This window comes from Chiloscyllium punctatum, chromosome 25 (assembly GCF_047496795.1).
Source record: "Chiloscyllium punctatum isolate Juve2018m chromosome 25, sChiPun1.3, whole genome shotgun sequence".
NCBI classification, from domain to species: domain Eukaryota; kingdom Metazoa; phylum Chordata; class Chondrichthyes; order Orectolobiformes; family Hemiscylliidae; genus Chiloscyllium; species Chiloscyllium punctatum.
Window position 1 is genome coordinate 14,552,284 of NC_092763.1, and position 22,908 is coordinate 14,575,191.

The following is a 22,908-nucleotide window of genomic DNA, read 5'->3' on the forward strand; positions in this document are numbered from 1 at the left end:
AAGAGTCCAACGGAGCAAAATGAGTTTGAGGAAAAAAAATGTGTCAGTTCCATGAAAAAAGGAAATGCTGTGTATAAATATAGTAGTACTGTTCTGGTTTGACCAAAAATGTATATTTGTGTACAAGTTTTCATCGCAACCTCTAATAACTGGGAAAAAAAGCAACACAGGGCCATAATTTTTAGAACATTTATTTTATGCATTCTGGTTAGCATTATCTATTGGTTCTTCATTGATAGCTTTCCCATTCGCTCATTCAGGTAAACAGAGTTTACTTCTGAAAGGATTTATACATTTGACAGTTGAATATTTGATACACACCTCATCAAACAATTATTGGAAATCATTGTATTGGATTTCATAAATACTTTTGATCAGATGCAGCTTACCCCACAAAATCTTCAAGCTATTTGCATGAACTTTTCCCTTTATACTTGGTTTACTTGGTGGTCCAGGTTTATCAGGACATGTGCAATATTTCACAACTTCACTAGGATTACTTTTGCCTTCACTATTACAGGCAAAGACCTGCGGGGAAAGAAAAGAAACTCAAGTTAACATTAAACAGGAAATGCAAGCAAGAGAATGCAAAAAAAGTTGTTAATTTATCCCCATAGCAACAGATCAAACATTGGCCCAAATTTTTCAATGGAGCAGGATATGGTTCAGGTGAACTGTCAGTATTTGCTCTCAGTCACCCTCAAACTAACCACTTCAGGATGTAGTACATGGGCAGAATATTGTAGAAATCCTAAACTGTGGTCTGTCACTCAACAACGCACTGCAAGGTGTACTGTGACTCCCACCCCATGGGAATCCATGATAACTTTCCGATTTCTGTTTTCACACAACTATACAGTAAGCTCTGACATAACGTGGTAGTTCTGTTCTCATGCAATCCTGTGTTATAAGAAAATTGCACAATAGCAGCACAATTTAGACTAATGGGGCCAGAATTGCATTATAACCGATATGTGCTTTAAAAATTCACGCTTTAGAAACGGTGTCCCCAATTCATCAATTCCCTTATAGCAAATTCACATTAATGAAACACGTCTTATAGCAGAATGACCTGCAGCTGGGTTTAAATCGTGCCAAACAAAAATTGGATAATATATACACACACACAGTTGCACATTTACATACACATTTTCAAAGCGTGTTCTTACGTGTTTCCATTTGATTAATTACTTTACTGCATTTGCAAACAGCGAAAAGATTGAGACAATTTAAGTTTCTACCTTCACCCCATATATAATTCGTGATATGTCTATGAAATTCCTTTAATGGGATTGACTGCTTGAGATAAGACAACTCGATCTGGGAATATCAGTAAAAAATGGTACACTCAGTCCCAATACCAGGGCATAGGGAAGAAGTTCTTACCATGGAAATGTCAAAATCATTATTTAATTGTGATAAAATGTTACCTCCAGTAATTCTTTAACAATTAGGGTTGCCCAGTGGTTAGCACTGCTGCCTCACAGTGCCAGTGGCCTGAATGCGATTCCCCCATTGGGTAACTGTCTGGGTGGGATTTGCATATTCTCCCAGTGTCTCCATGGGTTTCCTCCTGCAGTCCAAAGACATGCAGGTTGTGTGGATTGGCCACGCTAAATGGCCCATAGTGTCCAGAGCTATGCAGGCTGGGTGGATTAGCCATGGGAAACACAGGGTTTCAGGGATAGGAAAGGTGAGTGGAATGCTCTTCAGAGAGTTGGTGTAGACTCAATGGGCCGAATGGCCTGCTTCCACACTGGAGGGATTCTATGATTCTCCCCACCATTCTCACCTGTTTTATAACTGAAATGTGATATAAGCAAGCACTCTTATGTTTCACTAAAGTGGCCATACGTGTTACTTCAGCAAGTCTCAGACTATTTAACTACACTAAGCATCACAGCAAGATGTGAAGGATGACTGATGCAACATTCATACACATTCAGAAAAAGACTAGTGGATAGAGAAAGTGGACACCCTGATTATTTTCCCTGAATTACTTTCGCTCCTAATTTCATAATCTGAATTTGACAACTTCATTCAAAGAGAGAAAGAAAACAAAGCTTGGGAACAAGCAAGTAACACTTACTCTGCAATTGAAGGAGGTACTCCGTCTGAGATTTTTTAAAGTGCAAGCGAGCTCATCACCATTGTATTTTGCCTTGAAACCATAGCCCTATTAAAAATTTTAAAACGTGTTACAAATAATTTTACAAGTTAACTCATAATTTGGACATCTCAATGGTACTGCGCCAAAAAACGTTTTGACACAATTATTACAATTCCTTTCTTTTCTACTCATAGGACTTACAATAGCTACTTAAGATAACGAGCCAAAAATAACAGTGACCAAAAAACCAAAAATGATCACATTTCCTCCACTGTGATGTACATTTCTATTAGGACAGTTTGCCTTTTGAGAATGCGTTGTAGAGAATTGGTCAGAGGTTAGCAATTTCCGCATGCCAAATCTCTACTCATATCCTTTGCACAAGGAAAATTATAACTTATTTAATAAAGGAAAAACTACTCAATTATAAGTCAGCCCTGACATATTGAAGACAGAACAGACCCGAGGTGTTGAATGGTGACTCTTGTTCCTGCAGTTTAAGGCAATGAGCAAGATATGAAACATAATGTAAAGTACTTTTGCAATATTGATTTAATTATTTTAGTATATGGCAACTGCACATCTTGCTTGTTTAACACAGGCAGATGCAGAGCAAACTTCCATTTATATAAAGGAACCTCACACAATGGTGCCACAATGCATCAAATGGATGTTGTCAATAACTTGAGAGAATCCCCTAGCCAGTTTTAAAATGTGTAATAGGTAGATGGACTTCTGTTTAATACTGTACCAAAAGATCAGCATCTTCAGCATGCTGCACTCTTACCATATTCATTTTTTATCATGTGTTCAAATGCTACCATGAGTCTTAGCTTCAATTTAGGTATTTATAGGGTTAAGTACATGTGGAATGGGGTTTTGTATTTTGTGCATCGTTGTGGGCAGTTTGTGGATACCATTGTAGCTCGTGTTTACCTATTTTCCTTTTGGGAATGGGCAGAAGAGAGAATCAGATCATTTTCCAATGCAGATTGTTTGATTATTTTAGCTATTTCCTTAAAGCTGGATTCTAACAACCTGGTTTAGTTGTCACATGTCTCTCTCTGACGTTTGAGAGAACAGTTGCTGGTAGGGAGCCAGTTCAATCACTGAATACTTTTGTTTGGATTAGTTACAATAAATGTGCTACAATGCTACATTTCACATTATCTGGCTATTTTAGGAGAAGATCTGCCAATCAACACATAAGGACGATTGGCAATGCAATGGATCCTGGTTAAATAATAGTAAAGGTTTCATATCTCACCTTCTCAATAGATTCAAATTACTTCATAAAATATAGTTTCCCAGATTCTATCTTACCGAACTCTCATCTTCCATTTCCAGAATATATGTAATGGATTCATCACATGAAACGCCACTGGGTCTACTCCACTCCAACGACATCCACGTGACACCAGCACGAATTAGCCGAGGAGGATCTGGGGCAGATGGAACACTGCCTGCTGTGTAATACTGTACTGTTTCACCAAAATCACTATGGGAAAAAACAAAAACATACAGAGTTAAAACAAAGTGCAAGCAACTCACAATTCATCATTGCACATACCTGCTGAGCATGTAGCAAAGGTTTGCCCTGTAGGAAGCAGCACTAGAAACACCAGATATCGATTTTGAGTATTTTTTGCAATACCATTGCAGGCTGCATAGTGTCAAAGTCTGCTTCCACATGGAGAGATTATTTATAGCCACTAAAGCTCAATTTGGGCCAATGTGCTTCAAGATGCCCAGCTTGCCCTTTACTGTTGATTGACACTGTAACAATCTATAAAGGCCACCATACACTTGTTTGCTCTGATGGGTGGAAAAAAACAAGATGTCAGACATTGCAGTGGAGGCTACAGCAACCAGCTGAACTTATAAACATCAAGGCAATCAAAGGTCTTGGGTATAAATCGGTCAGACAAGATGCAGATTAGCAATGAATCTAACCGAATGGGCACACAGATCTTAGGGGCTGTACTGCCTCTTATTTCCTACTTTGCTTGCTCTAAGTTGTTATAGCAGATAGAAAAGAATACATTTCATTCTAAATTATATTTTAAAACAGTTTTTGAAACAAAATACGGATTCGAGATTGCTTTGTAATTTTACATGGATTGGGTCTCAGTCTGTATGGAGTTAAGAGTCGAGAAGGTGGTGCTGGAAAAGCACAGCAGGTCAGCCAGCATCCAAGAAGGAGAGTCGACGTTTCGGGCAAAAGGAGAGCTTTTGCCCGAAATGTCAACTCTCCTGCTCCTTGGATGCTGGCTGACCTGCTGTGCTTTTCCAGCATCACAGTCTCGACTCTTAACTCCAGCATCTGCAGTCCTCACTTTCACCAGAATGGAGTTCATACTGTACTCAATATATTTTCACTTCAACTGTTAGCTTAGTCAATTGATTTAGGTGAACTAATGAAAGACTGGAAGCTTATAATATTCATTCAAGATAGTTCTGTAAGCAGTAGTAACTCTATCAAGCCAGATTTCCAAGATCATTTGTCTGCTGATCAGACAGTTAAATTTTAAGCAATTCTCATAAATCCACAAGAAAGCAATATGGCCACAAAACTGCATGTATTTGCACTGTACTGTCATGATATTAAATTCCCCAAAGTCCTCTAGAGATTGATAAATGAGGTAGATACTAAGCCACAAGAGAGAAGGTTGGAATGGTAAATGAATTCTACGTCAATAGCATGAGTTTGTAAAATCAAGTTCAAACAGGAGACAGGAAGAGCTGAGGGATGGCATACCAGAAACTTAATCAGAAAAAAAGGTTGCTACAAATCAATCTGTCTGGATTCAATTTGACACTCTGCCCCAAAAATGAAAAGGACAATTGTGTTAGTCCATTGCTTAAATGAATCCTCTCTTCCGTAGTGTTAATACAATTTATTTCCTTTACTCCATCTCATCCCTTTTCTCTTCAGTTTTTAAAAAATCTACCTACCTCTTTTCTGCGTTATTTTAGTTAATGTTGAGTCCACTGACCCTTCCTCAGAACACATTCTGAGGAAGGGTCACTCAGCAATTTCTATTTTTGTTTGATTTCCAGCTTCCGCAGTTCTTTTGATTTTTAAATTATTTTAGATATTCCTGTACTTCTATATCTATACTCAGCAATTGTTGGCAATGACCAGGTGCCATAGAAAAAGGGAATAGAGATATTGTTTTACGGCAACATGCGGTATCACATACCATCAGCTTTTTCTTTCGAGTACCTGGCTTTCAATCAGCAGCTCACTGGAAAATATTCTCCATTACACACAATAGATTTTTCTGTTCCAGTGAAGTGAAGCCATTCAAATATTCCAAAATAAAGTTACTTACCTCAGTCCAATATCATTTTTAGCTGCTAGCCTGAAAGTGTATCCTATGGATGGGGACAATTTAGTCAGCTTGTACTGCTTCTGATGTCCAAAGTAACATTCCTTGAAAGGGCTTTGCTTTCCCTACATGAAGAAAGTTTGTGTAGTTAATTATTTCGCTGCTTAATACCCAGCTACTGACAATTCCCAAACAAGCTGAGAGGTTACCCAAATGTGTCTCCTTCTCAAACTCACCCCTTGCCTGAGGTATGGTGACTCTCAGGTTAAACCACCACCAGTCACCTCTTTCTTATGAAAAAGCAACCCTATGATCTGTTACGACTAATGACAACTTTACGTTTTCATACTGACAGTTTATAACCACAGCCTTATCTTCACCATGAAATGGTGACTCTCTTAGAAGGAGAAATCTAAAAGCAAGAGAAAAAACTCACCTCATCCCACTCTAAAAGGTAACTGGAGATCTTAGAACCACCGTCATTTGGTGCCTGCAGTAATTAAAGATTAAAGGTGTTACTACTTTTCTGTATTTCACTGGGCTTAAAAGCATGCAATTTCTATAGCCTTACACAAACAGAAACACTTGCTGCAGGACAATGGAGTTTCCTTATACAGTGCAACTTCCATGCATCAAAAGTTAGACTTGGGGTTTTGGGAATGTTTGCATAGAAACTCCATGAGTTAATATTGGAAGAAAGCTCCCCTTCGTTCATCTCCATCTTATTTAAAATGTAGAAAACCAGGCCCTACCCTTCATTCCTCCAGAATTTAAAATATCAGAAAATGTGGCTGTCGATTTGCTCACTGAGCTGTTAAGTTTGTTTGTAGACATTTCATCACCATACTAGGTTACATTATCAGTGCGCCTCCAGTGAAGCATTAGTATTCTGTCCCGCTTGCTATCTGTATGCCCCGGTTTGCTGAGGTAGGTGGTATCATTTCTGGTTTTGTTTCTCAGTGGTTGGTATATAGAGTCTAACGCTACATGTTTATTAATGGAGTTCTGGGTTGAGTGCCAGGGCTCCAGGAAATCCTGTGCATGTCTTTGTTTGGCTGGTCCTGGGATGAATATGTTGCCCGTATCGAATTGGTGTCCTTTGTCAGTGTACATGGACACAAGTGACACTTGATCGTGTCTGTTAGTGGCGAATTAGTACTAGTGTACTCTGATGGCTAGTTTGCTTCCGATTTGCCCTATGTAATGTTTGTGGCAGTTTTTAAACTTTGCATTTGTACATGAAGTTGGTTCTGTTAGTTTAGAGTATGGGATCCTTTATACTTGCCAATACTTGTCGTAGTGTAGTTGTTGCTTTGTGGGCTACCATGATACTAGGGGTTAGAGTAGTCTGGTGGTCATTTCTGATATGCCTTTGATGTATGACAAGGTGACTGGTGTATCTGGATGAGTTGTCTTCCTGTTGTATAGGCACCGGCAGACTACGCTTTTTGGGTAACCATTGTTTTTGAAGATGCTACATAGGTGTTCTTCTTCGGCTTTGTGCAGCTCCGGGGTTCTGCAGTGTGTTACGGCTCGCTTGAGCAATGTTCTGATGCAGCTTCGTTTATGGGTGTTGGAATGCTAGCTATTAGAGTTGTGCACTTTATCTGTAATGGTAGCCTTTCTGTATATGCTGTTCTGGAGCTCACCATTGGCCTTGCATTCAACCATTACATCCAGGAAGGGAAGAGAACAACCGACTTTCCCCCCGGATGTACCAACAACTACACTATGACAGGTACCGATGAGTATAAAGGATCCCATACCACAACTAACAGTACCAACTTCACATACAAAATACCACTTAAAGACCACCACAAACATTACTTAGGGCAAACTAGACGCACACTAGCCATCAGAATACACAAACACCAACTAGCCACCAAGAGACATGATCAACTATCATTTGTGTCCATATACACAGACTAAGAAAGACACCAATTCAACTGGGACAACATATCCATCCCACAAGAAGCAAACAAAGACATACATGGGAATTCCAGGAGGCCTGGCACTCAACCTGGAACTTCATTAACAACCATGTAGGGTTAGATCCCATATACCAACCACTAAGAAACAAAACTGAAAATGATACTACCCACCTCAGCAAACTGGTACACACAAATACCAATGCTTCGCTGGAGGCGCACTAATGATGTGACCCAATATGGTGATGAAATGTCTGCAAACAAACTTACCAGCTCAGCAAGCAAGTCAACAACCTCAACCACAACCTGAGCTACAAATCTTCAAGAACTTTTAGAATATCAGAGTAATTTGCTGATGGATCAAACAGCACATACCTTCCACTGCAAACTCAGACTGTTTTTGGTCCTACTGATTAGTTTTGGTGGAGCTGGCGCATCAGGTTTACTGATTTCTGTGGTAAAGCTTGCCACTTCTGATATGGATCCTTTCACAGAATTACAAATCGCTGCAACTCTATCAGAGAAAAACACAGTTGCTACATATACAAAGTAGAAACTCCCCTTCTCTTGCAAATATCTAACAGAAAACTCATCATTGATATCTTCAAACGATATCAAGTATGAAGATGTACCTAACGTGGTAATCTGTGGCTGGTCGAAGTTCGGATATCGTAACCGTTGTTTCTTCTCCTCTGTAATTAAGAAACAGATTGTAAGTTGAACTTCCCTGTTCTCACTACATTGCTGTAAACAACAACATAGTACTCATAACGAAATAAAGCTTTTTAGGAAGTACACGGCAACATTATACTGTAAAATATATAATATTAAAGATTGAGGTCTTAAGAGATATCTTGAAGGAGAAAGGAGGAAAGAGAAGTCTAGAGGTGATGGTTTATACAAGTGAAGAAGCCCCAAAGCTTAGGGCTCATGTTCCTGCTAATTTCTGTTTGCTCTATGCAACCTCCCTATTGTCTTACACAGCCCCTTCAAAATTAGTGTGAACATTGCTCACACGCAGCTGGGATAGACAGATTTTTGTTCTCTCAGGGAATGAATGTGAAGTAGGTTCAGTGGACTATTCAATATACTATATTTCTTATGCTCTCTGTGTTATTGGTACGCGTAGTTCTCTGTTCTCACCTCAAGGAAACCCTCAACCATTTGAGCTGCAAATCTGCTAAATCCTCTCTATTCTTAGTACCTTTCTCTTCATCCCATGAGACCAAATTCCATATTATCCAAGTATCCCAGATTCCAAATTCAAGCACCTTCCTGATTTTAGTACGTACTTGAATATCAACTCTAATATAAAAAATTCCTGACACAATTGATTACTCTTCATCTCGTTGACACTCAGTCAGGTGATGTTACAGACACCACAGTGGGAATTTTAATGCTACGATCATCACATATATGAAGTGAATCAACACTGAAGCCTTATGAATTGATCATTCGAAAGCAGTTGCTGGCTTTTGCAGAAAGGGAAATACTTTACTCAAAGAGAAATCCTTCTATTGCTGGCATACAGACATGGAAGCATTCAATCTCAGAGATCAAGTAGTCTATTTACTGTTATGGATGCAGCATAGAGAATTTTACACTGCACAATAGTTTCCCCCCCACCAGTTACTGCCTTACACTTAGCCCCAGGAACAAGGTTTTCAGTTGTCAAGGGATTTTACATAACTAACGGGTGTGTGTGGTTTCAAGGTGAAATTAGGATCTATTACAATGCAATACTATCAATAAATGACCATTTGTATAGATTTTCTTTAAAAATTATAAATACCACTTAATTTGTTGATGAACAAAACTGTCTGCTTTTTTGAATAAGCTCTAAAACTGTTTAAAAATTAAGAACCAAAAAAGGGACCATAACTAAATTAACACGCGGATTCAAATTTAGCTCATGATAATGAGATCTTCTGAGTCAAACTTATTGGGTTAAGGAATTCTTAACCCTGTTCCCAGTCAATATCTGCTCAACATGAGTGACCAACCTGTGGTTAACTGTCTCACTCTTAAGCGGTAAAAACCGGAGTGGAGAGTTTTAATTTGTGACTAATAGTCTTTTACAGCTTAGGTGTGCCCGATGCCAACACAGAACTCCAAAACAATATCTTGATCAGTATATATTGAAAACTGGAGGAGAATCATACTAGCACACTTACAAATAAACCACTTTGAACTTTCCACTTTTTCCACTATTAGATAATGTAACTTCATAAGTGCAGCTTGCTGGCAACTGATCAGTATTACTTTCCCCTTCCACTGAGATAGAGGGAGGATTCCAGGATAAAACAATAGACTTTTCTCTAATTTCAGATACCTGAAATAAAAAAAAAGTATGGTTGATGCAGAGCATAGTCACTTGGGTCAAATCTACTATCCTGTTAAGTTTCTATCAGTTACAACCTGCATCATGCTGTGGAGGATGGAGAAAAATGTTCGTGTGTCACTTCACTGGGGTAAATCAAGCAGACAGTTACAAAATCAAAAGGAGGACACACTTAGTTGCATCAAAGCTGAAAGAAAATTAGATTGGATCTTTAGGGAGGATATAAAAGTGCATGGCCACTAATGATGGGGTGAAAACAGGACATAAAAGTGTAAAGTTTTGAGGAATTGGAGGGTGGAAGAAACGGAAACAGGCACTGGAAAGGCCACAAGGAATTAAACACACAAACGTGAAATGGAAATAAGATGATGGAAGATAACTCTAGTAGCAGATGCGCTGAGGAAAGGAAGGAATCCCTGTTTAAAAATGGTTTCACTCAACCTTAGGGAGGAAAACTACAGCTTCAGCCTTACTGATATTTAATTAGATGGTGTTCCAGCTGTATATAGAGGAAAAGCAGACAAGCAGCCTAAATACAAAGTAGATGTCTCAGGACCATTGAGTCGCAAAAAGCCACGATTCAGCTGAGTATAATGAGCAGAATGGGGATCACAGACAGATTTTAGAAGGAATATATATTTAATTTTGTAAGGGTGGGATGAGAAGCTATTGTTAAGTGATTTTCTGCCACGACTGGATAGGTCAGAGTGAAATAAATCAAGATAGTTCCACTGAGTGGAACGATAGAGAAGAGGTGACAGCAGAAGATGGGGTTTTTTTTGACAGTATTAATGGCTGCAGATAGGTTGAGGAAGGATAAGGCACCATAACATTAAAATGATCGATCATGACTTTGATCAAGGTTACTTCAGTGCTGTGCTAAGAACAAAAATCTGATTTCAGTATTTAAGTACTTTTGTTTTGCAAAAAGATGGGCACAGAAGATAACACCTTCAAAGAGTTTGGTGATAAGACTGAAGAGGGGATAGTTGTTTACCAGGATTGAAGAATCCATAGCAGATTTCTTTTTAAAGGAAAAGAGCATAATATTAGAAGAAAGTGAGAGATTAAAGGTTATTCCATGAGATGAGGCAGGTTACTTGATTTCAGGTCTCCTTCAATTATGGTGTTTAACTAACTACCATAAAATGAGTAAGATGGCCAATATTTCTCGCCTTCTTGGGCAGAAAAACAGTTCCATTTCAGTCAGCCAGCCTGGACCGCAGCAAGAACATAAGAAATAGGAACAGGAATCACAGCCTGCTCTGTCAAGATCATGGTGGATCATAGTCACAGACAGTTCCAGCACAAGAAACCTTCCAGACTGCCACGTTAATACCAGTCAATAAAGATCTGATTACACTAATCTCATTTTCCACCTTCTGGTGCTGAGTCTTGAGGCATCACAAGTGAATATCTAAAGATTGTTTAAATGTTACAAGTTTTGCTGATGCAGCCACCCTTTCAGGCAGCGAGTTCCAGACTCCAGACTCCCACCACTCAGTGAAAAAGATTCTTCTTGTAGCCTTCGAACCCTGACCAAAAATTTACGTCCCATGGTATTGACCCCACTACTACTATAAAAAGTGTCTTCCTATCCACCCTACCCATGCCCTTGATAAAGCTTATACATCTATTAGATCCACTCTCGACCTTCATTGCTCCAAGCAAAACAACCTCAGCCTATCTAGTCTTTCCTCCTATTTCAGATCCTCCAACCCAGAGAGCATCCTGGCAAATCTCTTTTGTACCCTCTCCAATATAATCACATCCAGTCTATTATGTACTGACCAGAATCAGTATACCATTTGTGGCCACACCAGTGCTCTATACAATTCCAGCATAACTCCTTGCTCTTCTGTTCTATGCCTCAGCTATTAAAGCTAAGTATATTATACAGCTTCTTAAACACCTTATCTACTTGTCCTGCTATCTTCACAGATCTGTGGATATGTACCTCAAGGTCCCTCTGAACTTCCATGCTTTCCAGGGTCCTACCATTCATTATGTAGGTGGCCTTGTTAGCCCTCCCAAATTTTTCTGGGTTGAATTCCATTTGCCACTGCTCAATTCAGCTAACAAGAATTGAGAGTGTGATGCTGGAAAAGCACAGCAGGTCAAGCAGTATCGGAGGAGCAGGAGAATTGATGTTTTGGGCATAAGCCCTTCATCAGTCCTCACTTTCTCCTGTTCAGCTAACAAGTTCTTCCATATCCTCCTGTGGTTTATAGTTTATTCTCTTTCCTATTTACCACACTACTAACTTTCATGTCATTCCTGAATCTCTCAATCATTCCCCCTGCTGGCAAGTACAAATCATTAACAAACAGCAAGGACCCCAGTACCAAGCCCGATGGAAAATCCCTAGAAACAGATGCCCATTCACAGAAACATCTTGCCACGACAACCCTTTGCTTCCTGCCTCAGGTAGTTTTGGATCCAACATGCCATTTTGCCTTAGAATCCATGAGCTCTCACTTTCTTGGTAAGTCTGCCGTGAAGGATGTTTTGGTTTTAATCATTCATAGGATGTGGAGGAGATTATCGCTAAGCAAGCGCTGCTCATAGTATTGTTAATAATATATCATTTTACAGGCAATCAAGAGAAGACTGATGGGACAGTGACCAGCTCCTGTTATATGCTTTCAGGAAATAGTTGGGAAATTTTCCACATTGTCAGTCAGATGCCAGTGTTATAGCTGTAGCGAAACAGCTTGGCTGTTAAAGTGTTAAACGTGGTAATCAGAAAGCAATTTATTTGCCCACCTTTGACCTGATGCCATTAGACTTTATGGGTTGCACAGCCAATGTTGAGGACTCACAGGACAACTCTGCCCCTCCCAACTGTACACCACTACCTCTGCTGGGTCTGTGCTGCCAGTGGGACAAGACATAATCAAGGGATGGTGATGTTGCTTGGGACATTATTTGCAAGGTATGATTCAGTAAACAATTGCTCGTGACATGTCTGCACGACAGCTCTCCAAACATGACCCCTACATATTGATAAGGAGCACTTTACAGGATAAACAGGGCTATTTGCTCTGTCATTTCCAGTGCATTAATTGATGGGCTGTCCAATTTTATTTCTTTCTTTAGGCTTTGTAGCAGTTGATACAGAGTAGCTTGCTAGGAGAAAGTGAGGACTGCAGATGCTGGGGATCAGAGCTTAAAATGCCCCCGCACCAACCAACCCAACCGCCCTGTGGCTGAACACTAATTCCCCCTCCCACTAAGCCAAGGACATCCTCCATCGCCAGACCATGGCAACACGACGGCTGGAGGAACAGCAACTCATCTTCCGCCTCGGAACCCCCCAACCACAAGAGATGAATACAGATTTCTCCAGCTTCCTCATTTCCCCTCCCCCCCACCTTTTCTCAGTCCCAACCCTCAGACTCAGTACCGCCTTCTTGACCTGCAATCTTCTTCCCGACCTCTCCGCCCCCATCCCCTCTCCGGCCTATCACCCTCACCTTAACCTCCTTCCACCTATCGCATTCCCAACGCCCCTCCTCCCTACCTTTTATCTTAACCTGCTTGGCACACCCTCCTCATTCGTGAAGAAGGGCTTATGCCCGAAAAGTCGATTCTCCTCCTTTGATGCTGCTTGACCTGCTGCGCTTTTCAGCAACACATTTTTAAGAGTAGCTTGCTTCAAAGGGCAGTCAACCACATTACTGTTGCTCTGGCATCACATGAAGGTCAAACCAGGTGAGGACTTCATTGAAGCTGATGGGTTTTTAACAATAATCAACAATGGTCTCATGGTCATCACAAGGTTTTTAATTCCAAGTTTTTACTGATTTCAAATTCCATAATCTGCCACAGTGGGATTTGAACCCAAATCCCAGAAACGTTACCTGGGTCACTGGATGAAGAGTCTAGTGCCAATACTCCTATGCCATTACCTCCCCATTAAAGATTGAGGTATACCTTGTCAAAAGATAGACCATCTCAAAAAGGTTTTATTCCATCTTCTCATAATGAAAGCACAAGAAATAGGTGCAAGAACTGCAGGACTAAGAACATTAATTAGAAAACAGTGTTGGATATTGGATAGCAAGCAGATATAGAACCTCCTTGCTTTCCCCCTTTCTTGCCCTGGAGCACTGAAAACAACTACAGCATCATTACTATTATAGCAGAATCAATAATCAGGGCATAAACCAGAGATTGATCCTGAGCCCACTGTGGGATTGTGTGCCTGGTACATTAAATGAGCCAGCCATTATGTGGCACTAATACATCAATTGAGTTTCGCTTTGTAAATTTCTAATTTTACTTACCACAGGCTTACCAATGCCAGAAAGAAGCTCTTGTAATAATTTGGTTTCCGAGTCGGAATCTGACAATCAAAAAAGCACAAGACTACTGGTTTAAAAAAGAAATATAATAGAGGAAAATAATAGGACCTCAAAAGTCAGCATTTTATGGTAATTCTACATTCCAATTAGACTGGGATTATTTCATAGCTCATAATATTCATACGTACATTATCATTTTAATAAATTATAGTGACATTTCCTCAACACATCTAATACTTACACAAGTCACTTTTGTTCGATTTGATTAAAAATTCCTTTTTCTCTCTCCTCCACGATTGTGAATAGTGAACAATTGTTTACACTCTGAGCTATTAATTAGGCCAATTCTGAAGAGGAGTCATCCTGACTTAAAAACGTAACTCTTTCTCTCTCCACAGATGTTGTCAGACCAGCCGATTTTCTTCAGCATTTTCGGCTCTTGCTTGAAATTTCCAGCATTGGCAATATTTCGCATTAATCAGATCAGGTCTGAATGGTAAGTGTTTGCCTTTGGTCTGAAGCTACTGATTAGACCACATTTCCTTTACTGGTCCAAAGAGTAACATTACTGCCATTTTTATGGGTTTTATTCTTGAGAGCTTCACAAAAGCATCAACAGCAATCATTGCTGTCAGCTGGGTCAGGGTCTGACAACTGGAAGGTGCTGTTTACACTCCATCATCTAGGTAAATCAGTGATACTAGAGATGTCTATACAATCATTACTCTGTACACTAGCTACTGGAATATAGCATAAACTCAGTATTCTGAATCATAAAATTGAATATACAATCCACCACATCAAAAAGCAATCATAGGACATAGGAGCTAAGACTCAAGTTGTTTTACTTGCGTAAATAAGTGAAAAACAGCAAGATATATATTTATTTGTACTCTCTTTTATTGAGCCAAGATTACACTGAGCAAAATTTTAAACAAACATTTTCTAACCGACTCTACCCTAACATGTAGCTGGCTTAGCAAGAGTTTTTAAAAATCCCAGCAGCATAGGTCTTGGCTGTAACTGCAAAGCTGTTTCTATCTGGGGAAATACAATCTGGCATAACGTAACCCCACGCTATAGAAAATTGTGCTTTAGAAACGGTGCTTGGAGTGTTGACGATGAAATCGCGTTACTGCCAACACATTTAAATGTTCGCGCTCTAAAAACAATGCTCACAATTTGTCAATTGCATTACAGCAGAACATCTTTAGTGTATATATGCCTAAAACATACGACAGTCTGTATACCTGTGTCCGTGAGCATGTGTCTCTGTGTGTGCATAGATGTGCCTAAAGTATGGGCAAGATACTGTTAATTACTTCAGATTAAATGTCAACATTTCCCAATTCACTGGCATGTTTTAATATAGAATGGAGGTTTCTTCCAGTCTCTTTAACATTCTAGGTAAATTAATAGAATGAAAGCTTAGACATTATAGTGTCCAAAATTGCTTCTGAAGGACAATGCTGGCAATGTTAATTACAGCAGAACAGCTAACCCCTTCACTTGGTCTATGTTCGATAACTACAAGAGATTGCCTTGCATCCAGCCTGTGTTAACAAAGAAGGACATCCTGCTTTGAAGCTTTCCATTCGACGAATATTAGCTGATCTCCATGGATGTTAAAATGTGCAATTTCTGTACAATGTACAATCAAGCTCTTGGAAAAACATCACTGACCCGGTGCGTGCTGTTTCTAATGACAAGACTGTGCAATTTTAAAACAACACCTTCTGGTACAGTGACCTTCTTTCCCAAAGAAGAAATCAGTCTTCAACTGGAATCTTCACAATGAAATACAGATTGCAACTTGAACAGTCAAGCTGCTGGGCTGGTTTAATTTCTTATCCATTTTGTGATCGAACATAACTAGAATGAAATATATTCTTCTTATTTAAAAAAAGTTAAAGTCCTGTGGAATTAAAAATAAACTAAATAATGGAATTTAGGAATGTCACTAGTAGTTTATTTCACTATTGACCCAGATCATTAGAAATGCTTGTGTTTCGTTCCCTGTGGGGCAACAACAACTAAAATATTACAGAAACTAATTGGGCAGGGTGGGGGTGTGTGGAAGAGAGGAACTTGTCCTACAAACCAAAGTGGCTGGAGTTTCCTTGTCAAGTCCCTTTCAAACCTTGGCCAATTTCCAACACTTAACTCTCTATTAAGAAACTCAAACATTTTATCCAACAACAACTTCTTGCTTGTAACACCACTTTTGAACCATAGAGGTCTCTGCAACACCTTTCAACTCCACAGAGCATATCATCCCACAACATATTCCATAGGGTATACCATTTGACAATGCACACTAATTCTACTCGGTTTGGAAATTATTATTTGCTGTTCATACCCTTGTTAGGAAACAAGACAATTGATCAAATATAATTAGATTAAATGTAGCACTTTGTTGGAACAGTAAAATATTTCAATCGTACTCAACTAGAACATAACTACCAACTAATTTCAACGGGGTTCATTTTGAAGTGACATCAAAAGAGCAGTTGGAAATCTCAATATTTTCATTGATGTTTCTAATGGAACACAGCCGAAGTTACAGATCAGGAGACATTCTGTGGAAACACATCTCTCCAACTACGCAATTGCATAAAATCCCAAAGACTTCACATTTGTGCAAATAGTTTCTGATCTTTTAGGCCTTAAAATTGAAACGTCATCATTGCTACTCAAATCACTCTAAGACTCAAATCTTAATCATTAGAAATAATTCTTTGGGTTCAATATATGGGTATGGAATGAGCTGCCAGAGGAAGTGGTGGAAGCTGGTACAATTGCAATATTTAAGAGGCATTTGGAAGGGTATATGAATAGGAAGGGTTTGGAGGGATATGGGCCGGGTGCTGGCAGGTGGGACTAGATTGGGTTGGGATATCTGGTCGGCATGGACAGGTTGGATGGGTCTGTTTCCATGCTGTACATCTCTATGACTTAAGAGCCAACAGCATTTATATTTGGATAATTGCTGATTTTGTGTAAAGTTGCTTCCCCAATTTTCAGTCAAAAAGTGATTCACTTTTCATGTACATGATACACAGGATGATCTCCAACTTTTACTGAAAAAAATCTAACCTTTGTATGTATCACCTGTTCACTGAAATCAAACCTGCCCTGGCGCAAACCTACTTGACAGAATTATATAAGAGCACACGATTAAGAGGTGGCTGTTTAGCTCCTTGCACCTGTGTGCAAACTTGATGTCAAGACTGCCACCCCTCAGATTTTCACCACCAATCCCACACTTTAATATATTGATTGGTATCAAGGAGGAGTGCTAGATACACTGTCCAGTTTAAACATAGCCATTGTGATTGCACAACAAACAAATAATCGTGCAGCTATTACGTAATTCAAAATGCCAGTGATGAGCATTAGAAATTCTCTTCCAAAACTCTACATCACTGAAGTAGATGCTCAAAAACAGAGAAGTCCAATCAGTGGCACAGATGGATGACACAAAAGTTGCAGAGTACATTGAAATTTACCCAAGTGAACTCGCAACTCCTTGAAGATTCATCTGAATCGAGACCCTGAAGAGGGGGAGGGAAAAGGCAGGGGGAGGGGAAAAGGCAGGGGGAGGGGAAAGGGGGTGGGGGGAAGGAAAGCGGGGGAGGGGGGGGGAAGGAAAGCGGGGGAGGGGGGGGAAGGAAAGCGGGGGAGGGGGGGGAGAAGGAAAGCGGGGGGGGGGGAAGGAAAGCGGGGGGGGGGGGAGAAGGAAAGCGGGGGGGGAGAAGGAAAGCGGGGGGGGGAGAAGGGGAGGGGGAAGGAGGGGAGGAAGGAAAGGAAAAGAGAGGGGGAAGGAAAGGGAAGGGGGGAAGGAAAGGAAAGGAAGGGGGGGAAGGAAAGGAAAGGAAGGGGGGGGAAGGAAAGGAAAGGAAGGGGGGGAAAGGAAAGGAAAGGAAGGGGGGGAAAGGAAAGGAAAGGAAGGGGGGGAAAGGAAAGGAAGAGGGGGGAAGGAAAGGAAAGGAAGGGGGGGGAAGGAAAGGAAAGGAAGGGGGGGAAGGAAGGGAAAGGGGGGGAAAAGGAAAGGAAAGGAATGGAATATTAGAGAAATAGGGAGGGAGAGAGAGGAGGACCAGCTAAACAAAGAGGTAGCTGATGATAAGTGAAGGGAAATAATGATCACTTGGTGCTAACGGGGAAGATGAATAGTTGAAAATGGATTGGCTGTACGGAGAGCAACTCATGGTCAATCACATCTGTTCTGATGATGCTACCTTCTGCAGTACTCCTCAGATTTATTTGCTTACTTCCTCACTTGAGGATTCTTTGGAACAATAGTTGTTAGAGTCTTCAGTTGTGTGCAACTAATTTCTTGCACTTCTGATCTCACCCCTTCCCTTCCCTCCTACAACAATAGAGTCGGACGCTTGCTTTCTATTCCATCAGTATCCATATCCAAAGTATTGTAAGTCACCATTCCCAGCAGACATATTCCTCTCCCCTCCCTGATCAGAATTCTGCAGTAGTTTTCTTCCAGGGCATGCTTGTCCACTCTTCCTCCACTCACGGCACCTCCCCACATTCCCAGCATATCTTCCATGAGAGAGAAGGTGGCGCAACACTTGCATAGTTATCTCCTCAGCATCCAAAGCCCCACTCTCACTCCAGGTGAAGCAGCAATTTGCCTGGACCTTATTCAATCTACTACTCTGTTTGCTGCTCACAATACAGCCTCCTGTACACATGGAAGATGGAACGTAGACTGGGTGACTGGTTTGCCAAACACCTAATGCTTGGTCTGTAAACATGACTCCAAGCTTCCAGTTGGGAGAAAGCAAGGACTGCAAATGCTGGAGATCAGAGTCGAGAGTGGGGGTGCTGGAAAAACACAGGTCAGGCAGCATCCGAGGAGAAGGAGAATCAATGTTTTGGGTACGAGCCCTTCATCATTCCTGAATGTCGATTCTCCTGTTCCTCAGATGCTGCCTGGCCTGCTGTGCTTTTCCAGCACCCCACTCTCAACTCCAAGCTTACAGTTACCTGCTGCCTCACTACGCCATGTTCCATGCCATTACTTTTGTTTCAGGTTTGCTGCTGTGCTCCAACAGGGTTCAAGGTAAGCTGAAGGAGCAACGCCTCATCTTCCATCTGGGCACCTTACAGCTTTCAGAACTTAATACAGGCAGTCAGTTTAAAAATTTCAGAACATGATCATTCATCTTCATATTGGTTACCCTCCACTCCCCCCTCCCCACCACCCCCAACACAATCCTAGTTATTGCATTGTGTGGGTTGCTTCCTGTACAGCCAACCTATTTTCAACTATTCACACTTCACATTACACCCTACCTCAGGGTACTGAAGGTGGCTCATACTTCACCTGAAATTTTAACTGTTTCCTTCTGGCTGAGACACTGCCAGACTCACTGGGGTTTCGCCAGTATTCTGAGCACTTAGTCTTTAATCTGACTGAATTATGGTCACCATCACCAAAATACTGTCCCTCTGACACATCTCCCTCTTCCCTGACTTTGTTTCCCCAAAATTCAGTCCTGCACCGCTCTCTTTGGTCTGGCTTTCTACCTGCAGGTCAAGAACCTGGGATCACAGCGTAAGGATGAGGAGGTGGTCATTTAGTATTTAGACAAGAAATTTCTTCATCCAGAGAATGCTGAACCTGTGGAATTCTGTCACAGAAAGTGATCAAGACCAAAATATTGAATGTTTTTAAGGAGCTAGATGTAGTTCTTAAGAACGGAGAGTATGGGGAGAAAGCAGAAACAGGGTACTGAGTAAGATGATCAGCCATAATCATATTGAAGGATGGGCCAGGTTCAAAGGGCCAAATGGCCTTCTCCTGTTTAATTTTCTTTGTTTTTAATGAAAAGCCAAATAGTACAATAAAAAGAGACACAAGATTCTTTAATTTCCTTTATACACATTATTCAGTTTCTAGTCAACACAGCAAGTTTATTCAGATAGCTGATCATATTAAACTATACATAAATAGATTCGTATTGTTGTTTTGTTAGGTGATCTGATATTGCATGGAAGGGGGACTCTACAATTGGCCTCAGGCTAAAAAGACGAAAAGTTAGTTATGGTTCCCTCCTTCTGATTCCCATTAAACAATCCTTCCTGTAAATTTGAAAATGAGGAAGAGATCAAAATAATTTGCTGATCAAAAAAGATTCAATGAAGAACTTGTATGAGTGAAACAGAGCTGTAGAAAGTCACATCGTTGATTGGTTATAAGTTAAGACAAGTGCTTGTCTTAGTGTCACACCAGAGTATACTAGGATAATTACAGCATTACAGGATTGTACAATGTTCACAAGGATGGAGTTAATTGTCAAAAAATTTGTCAATCCAAGAAGTGTAGGATTGTTTGGAGCTGGTGATTGTACAAGAGTTAAGGAATTGAATGAAGTGATGCAAGGCAGTGGCTCACTGGGACCTCTGCCAAAGAAAACCAGGCTTCACCTACACCCCGAAGACTTTTCAAAGAAAACAATCACAAGTCAAGTCCAATTTAATTCCCTCATCCTCAGAAAACCTTGTGAATCAAAATTACAACCAAGAACAGCTTTTAATAAGATTCAAATTTGAATAATCCAAAAGAAAGATAAAGAGCTTCCTCTAAAAGAGCATTTTATCCTTGACACAGGTTAATGGGAGTGAAGCCCAACAGAAACTGTCAATTTGTAAAAGCAGGGAGGTGGCTGTGCAGATATCCTTCCTCTTTACAAGATTGTATACTGGATTTATTTTTTCAAGGGATGTCTTGTGATTGAACATTGTCCATCCTGATGTATAAAGCAAGCAACTGTAGGAATATGCCTGGTCCTGAGCGAACGGCACACAAAGTCACTAGCTAAGTTTATTGCTGCCAAATAATTGTCCCAATGAACATGCAGCTTCAATTTTCATAGGTTGGGAGTTGAAATAAAAGTTTCAATTTAAACATTCAAAACAATTTAAAGTTCTCTCACCAATTACATATACAGTCACAGAAGAACAATATTTGTGGGTATATTCAGTTTACGTTCCAAATGACCATTAATAGTTTTTTTTGGACTGGTTTAGAACTATCATAATTATAAAATGTTTTACTGTTAAGGACAGTCTGCAACATAACCCCATTGTTACATTTTTGGATGATTCTTAAGTATCACCTTAGAATGGCTCACTGTAAACTGAAGTGTTTAAGCCTCTAGAGATACCACAGCATAGTAAGCATCTTGTACAATGAGAACATTGTTAACATACCATTTTCTGAAGCCATTTGGCTGTGAAAATAACCATCATAGTACAAGTTCTTACCTCCAGCTTCTGCATCAACTGGTGGGCTGCTTCGTGCTTTCCCAGATGGCTTCAGTTTTACTGGTCCTGTTGCAGTCCCTGTACCACAACCAGCTTGTCCCTTTCCATATCCATTTTGTACATTTGTAGGTGAAACAGAGTGACTTTTATGTGGAGAAGAAGGGGGGCTATTAGGCTTATCTTTTTGACCCCCCACTTGTCTCTCTTTAAGTCTTTTTTGCAAACGTTCATGCACTTTAAGAGTCCTTTCGTCTCTGTGGCTGAAATTTGACCTTCCATGTGGTGAGCGTGATTCTACGTAAAATATAAATAGTAATGAATGTTGTGAAACAACTTCATGTTTTCATTCTTTGTTGTTATTAGACTAAAGTAGCAACCGCGCACAAATCCATGCTTAACTATTTTATTTGCTTATTTTCCCAATTTTGACTACTTCTAGCTATAATAACGGAAGAGGCTAAATGAGTTGTTGCATCCAGTGCTCGATAAGCTAATTCCACCACACCTCATTGATTAGCCCATACAGGAATTGACTACAATGTTTAAGGGCAGATGAAGTATCGTGGAATGTTGAATTGAAAAATGTCTAAAAGCTGCACATAGTTATTATAGAGTCAGAGTCATAGAGATGTACAGCATGGAAACAGACCCTTCGGTCCAACCTGTCCATGCCGACCAGATATCCCAACCCAATCTGGTCCCACCTGCCAGCACCTGGCCCATATCCCTCCAAACCCTTCCTATTCATATACCCATCCAAATGCCTCTCAAATGTTGCAATTGTACCAGCCTCCTCCACATCCTCTGGCAGCTCATTCCACCCACAGTTGCCCCTTAGGTCTCTTTTATATCTTTCCCCTCTCACCCTAGTCCTATGCCCTCTAGTTCTGGACTCCCCGACCCCAAGGAAAAGACTTGGTCTATTTATCCTATCCATGCTCCTCATAATTTGGTAAACCTCTATAAGGTCTCCCCCTCAGCCTCTGACACTCCAGGGAAAACAGCCCCAGCCTGTTCAGCCTCTCCCTTTAGCTCAAATCCTCCAACCCTGGCAACATCCTTGTAAATCTTTTCTGAACCCTTTCAAGTTTCACAACATCTTTCTGATAGGAATGAGACCAGAATTGCACGCAATATTCCAACAGTGGCCTGACCAACGTCCTGTACAGCCGCAACATGACCTCTCAACTCCTGTACTCAATACTCTGATCGATAAAGGAAAGCATACCAAATGTCACCTTCACTATCCTATCTACCTGCGACTTCACTTTCAAGGAGCTATGAACCTGCACTCCAAGGTCTCTTTGTTCAGCAACACTCCCTAGGACCTTACCATTAAGTGTATAAGTCCTGCTAAGACTTGCTTTCCCAAAATGCAGCACCTCGCATTTATCTGAATTAAACTCCATCTGCCAACTTTCACTCAATACGGTTTATTTCAGTGTTTATCAATGGAATTTATAGGTTTTAGTCCAACTGAAAACATATGAATAGATTGTTTAGTCTAAAACAATGACTACTCTTACTTTGTATATTTAACAAATTGTGTCTACACGAGATAAAGTAAACATTGTTGGAATGGACAAACTGTTTGAGTTCA

General features: G+C 40.4%; 1 protein-coding gene across 3 annotated transcripts in view; it reads right to left on the reverse strand.

Annotated features, from left to right (window-relative positions):
- Positions 1–22,908, reverse strand: part of LOC140495708 (fibronectin type-III domain-containing protein 3A-like) — a 145,963-nt gene that overhangs the window by 31,992 nt on the left and 91,063 nt on the right. For all 3 annotated transcript variants that reach the window (XM_072594714.1, XM_072594712.1, XM_072594713.1), the window contains 10 exons: positions 21,309–21,602; positions 14,001–14,059; positions 9,545–9,702; positions 8,003–8,062; positions 7,746–7,884; positions 5,879–5,932; positions 5,446–5,567; positions 3,434–3,608; positions 2,090–2,176; positions 390–528 (listed from right to left, as the gene is read on the reverse strand). In XM_072594714.1, coding sequence (XP_072450815.1) covers positions 390–528; positions 2,090–2,176; positions 3,434–3,608; positions 5,446–5,567; positions 5,879–5,932; positions 7,746–7,884; positions 8,003–8,062; positions 9,545–9,702; positions 14,001–14,059; positions 21,309–21,602 — 1,287 coding nt within the window. The remainder of the gene's footprint in view (positions 1–389; positions 529–2,089; positions 2,177–3,433; positions 3,609–5,445; positions 5,568–5,878; positions 5,933–7,745; positions 7,885–8,002; positions 8,063–9,544; positions 9,703–14,000; positions 14,060–21,308; positions 21,603–22,908) is intronic.